General features: G+C 55.3%; 1 protein-coding gene across 1 annotated transcript in view; it reads right to left on the reverse strand.

Moving 5' to 3' along the window:
• Positions 1-3,490, reverse strand: part of LOC113211552 (neurexin-3-like) — a 27,669-nt gene that overhangs the window by 21,002 nt on the left and 3,177 nt on the right. The window contains exons 4-5 of the mRNA XM_052264011.1: positions 493-678; positions 250-402 (exon numbers count right to left, since the gene is read on the reverse strand). Coding sequence (XP_052119971.1) covers positions 250-402; positions 493-678 — 339 coding nt within the window. The remainder of the gene's footprint in view (positions 1-249; positions 403-492; positions 679-3,490) is intronic.

Below are 3,490 nucleotides of genomic sequence, written 5' to 3' on the forward strand. Positions count from 1 at the left end.
CTACCCCAAACCCCAAACCCCACGAGGGTCGCATGGCACATGAGATGGGGGAGAACAAGGTGAGGGGACAGTGGGCTGCGACTGCGAGCTACAGCCTGAAGCTAGAACAACTTCCTGTTCTTTGGCTTTAAGTCCCGTAAGAGTAAGGGGGTTATCGTTGGCTACTTGGTCTTGGTAGTCCGAGTCAAACAGGTGGTTATGGTGAACCAAAAGAGTCAGTTTTGGCATTGATTAAAAGCGTCCACTCACCAAGAAGGACTCGGGCGTGGTGAAGGTGACTGGTTCGCCGGCGCCCACCTCCTGGCACTGGAAGTCGAGGCGGCCCACCACGGAGATGAGCTTCTGCCCCGTGCGCGCCATCTCGATCAGGCTCAGCCTCATCGAGTCCGCCGAGAACTCCACCTGTGGGGAAGAGCGCATAGGAGAGCGTTCAGAAACAACCTCAAAAATCCGCTTGCTTCCCGTCCACTAAATGAGGATACTTTTGTTCACCTTTCTTAGGCAGCCCACAAAGTTGCTGTCCTGGCGCGAGCCCGGCAGAGCGGCCGTGTCGTCGCTGCCGCCCACGAACACCCTGGACGAGGCCAGGATGGTGACGGAGCCCGCCGTGTGTGAGCGGTCCGTGTACACACCGTCCACGTTCATCGTCACGTGGCAGAACGTCGTCACCGTCGATATCTGCAACACAAAAGGTCAGGTATAATTATGGATGTGTAGTAATTCAGGTGAGAGAAAACACTCGCGAATATTACTTAAGAATCCATCAGAAAAAGTTCTTGTCACTTTGACCACAGGGAGTGAAGTAGGACCTCTAGTGCAATGTTAATAAAAAACACACACAAAAACACCTACTATCGCATATGTGCGGGGTCCTTGGGTTCCTCCATCGTACTTAATTTTTATGCAATTGCATGTTTTGTGAGTGCTCCCCGCCCGCATACTGCTGCATGGTTTATTGTTACGGCTTGTTATTCACAAAACCCGACCCCGCCGCGCCCTTTCACCGCCCTGTTAGCCACGGGACTTTGGCGTGGGTTTGAAGGGAAAGGCGAGGGGGGGAGGGGAGAGGGAAATTTCGGCCCGATTCTGCGGGGTCGCTCTGAAACGCGATGAGGAAGTTAATAATCCCATCCCGACTGGCTCAGCCCTGACGCTGCGTGGCGTACCCACTTGGTGGAGCTAAAACAATTGCGACAAAGCTGCATGGGAGGCGAACGACGAGGTTATAGTCAGACGGGAAGAGTCGGAAGGAGGGGAGGGGGGCACGAGCAAGAAAAGTGGTTGGACAGAGAGCTGCCCTGGCGAAGGGAAGGGGTTGGAGGGAGGTGTCACCACGATATTGTCTTCTGCTCTGCGTGGGAACGCGCCGCCCGGCGCCGCCCCGCCAGCCCACGCCACGCGCGGCCCGTCCTGTTTTGCAACTTATAATGCCCCGTCAGGACCGTCACTCAGACCTCACAAACGGAATCCCTTCTGCCGCCGCCATCGCCAAAGTTGTGGCGCACTGTCTGTCTGGTAGCAAAGCCCCCCCAGGAAAAAAGAGGGTAAACTTTCTTAATTATGTTTACTTCTCGAGAGCAAAAAGATTCCGTTGTGTGGCGTGTACGCAAGCATGTGGACTGCAGAATAATTTTTCAACAGTCATACATTTTATTTTTCCATTTAGTTTTTAAATAAAATACCATTTATTCAAACAGTACTTTGTAGAAGATGAATAACAAGTGGATAAAATAGGAGGTGAATTGAGTTTTCTGTAGAAGCCCCGTGGAAAAGACCTCACGGCACGGTATTGTGGCGATATTGTGAATTAAGGATTCCGAGGGGGTGATGTATAGGGCAGGGGTTGGGGCCTCGAGGCAGGTCGGTGACTGATGGCGTTCTAGGTAGAGGAGGTCAGCTAGGATGGCCGACCTGAGAGAAAGAGCAGTGTCCAGTTGTGCGTCTGTGTGTGTTCGGCAGAGAGAGAGAGAGAGGGAGAGGAGGAGCGAGGAAGGAAGGGGTAGAGAGAGAGGGAGAGAGGAAGCGGGAGGGGAGAGGGGAGGAGGCGTGAAGGGGGCGCATGAGAACCAGGCATGAAAAATTCATAGCGTTGCCCTATGCAGACATGATGCCCGACGCGGCGCGGCAGGGAGGGATTTGGGGGGAGGGGGGTGGAGAGAGAGAGGGAGAGGGAGAGGGAGAGGGAGAGCGAGCGAGCGAGAGAGAGAGAGAGATATGCTCCCTCTTTGGACGGACGTGCCCTTGCTGTCCGTCGTTCGGACGGACGCCAGCCCTGGCCAGGGAGCTACGTGCCGCGGAGGGGTAGCGCCGGAGGCTGACAAGTTGCGCGGTCCATTCGTCAGGAGAAGGACGACCATGTAACACACACACACACACACACACACACACACACACACACATGCACGCGCGCACACACACACAGGCTCATGCATATATGTCGCGTGGGAGAATACCATCAGTTATTCATTGCCACGGTTCCCAACTAAAATTAGGGTCAGACTCGCCGTGCCGCGCGGTCACGCAATGAAAGAGAAACTCTGTAAAAACAAGAGAGAGGAGGTGGAGGTTGAGGGAAGGGGGGGGGGGGGTCGTGTCCGAGAGGGCACGCGGCGCCCGCAGGTCGGGTCTACGACCCAGACGTGCCGGCCCAGAGCGCCTGCGGATGGCGGGGTAGGCAGCCCTGCGGCCGGTCCGCGCGGCGCGCTGCCTACCGGGACGGGGGGTCTCTGGCGAGGTCTCTGGCCGCAGCGCTCACGGCCTGACCCGCCCGACCACTCGTCTTCGGGACTGCGGCCGGCGGGCCTCGCCCACGACCACAGCCGCCACAGCCTCCGCCACGGTGGAGCGGACTGCCCTCACTCTCGCTCTCCGTTTCGAGCAATGCGAATGAAGTCCTCGACGCGGTATAGTGCTCCTCTCCGCGTAGTATATCTTGTAATGGGAAAAATGTGTGGGTGGACGTGTAGGGTAAATAAAACGCGCTGCGTCCGTGCGTTGGTGTTTGGGCGAACACATTTCTTTTACAAATAACGCACTGTTAACTAGTTGGCGTCTTTTAACGTTGAATTATTGGCGTCCTCTGAAGAATACTAAATATCGGCGTTCTTCTTCTTTGAACAACATCCCCCGTCTTTTTGGCATTTGGCGACTTTGAATGCAAAATTATTGGTGGAAACTATTGACGCCAATAAGATTACAGTGCGACAACATGGACTCTAATTTTCTAATTTTCATGGAGGACGTTGCCGTATCGGGATAAAAGTTCACCAGCTTGTTTTTGCCACTCACTCGGCACGTGGAGGAAAGAGATGTGATCGACTGGAGCGACGACACGGTAGCAGCTGCTGCTGCTACTAGATGGGTCCGCTATTTACTCAGCGGAGTTTGCACTGTGACCTCCGTCCTCCGTACACTGGACCACCCAGCTGGGCCGGGGAAGAGGGTAAGGGGGGGGGGACCGATCTGAACCGAGCCATTATTTGCTCCAGGG

This window comes from Frankliniella occidentalis, unplaced genomic scaffold, assembly GCF_000697945.3.
Source record: "Frankliniella occidentalis isolate FOCC.00 unplaced genomic scaffold, Focc_3.1 Scaffold15, whole genome shotgun sequence".
NCBI lineage: Eukaryota > Metazoa > Arthropoda > Insecta > Thysanoptera > Thripidae > Frankliniella > Frankliniella occidentalis.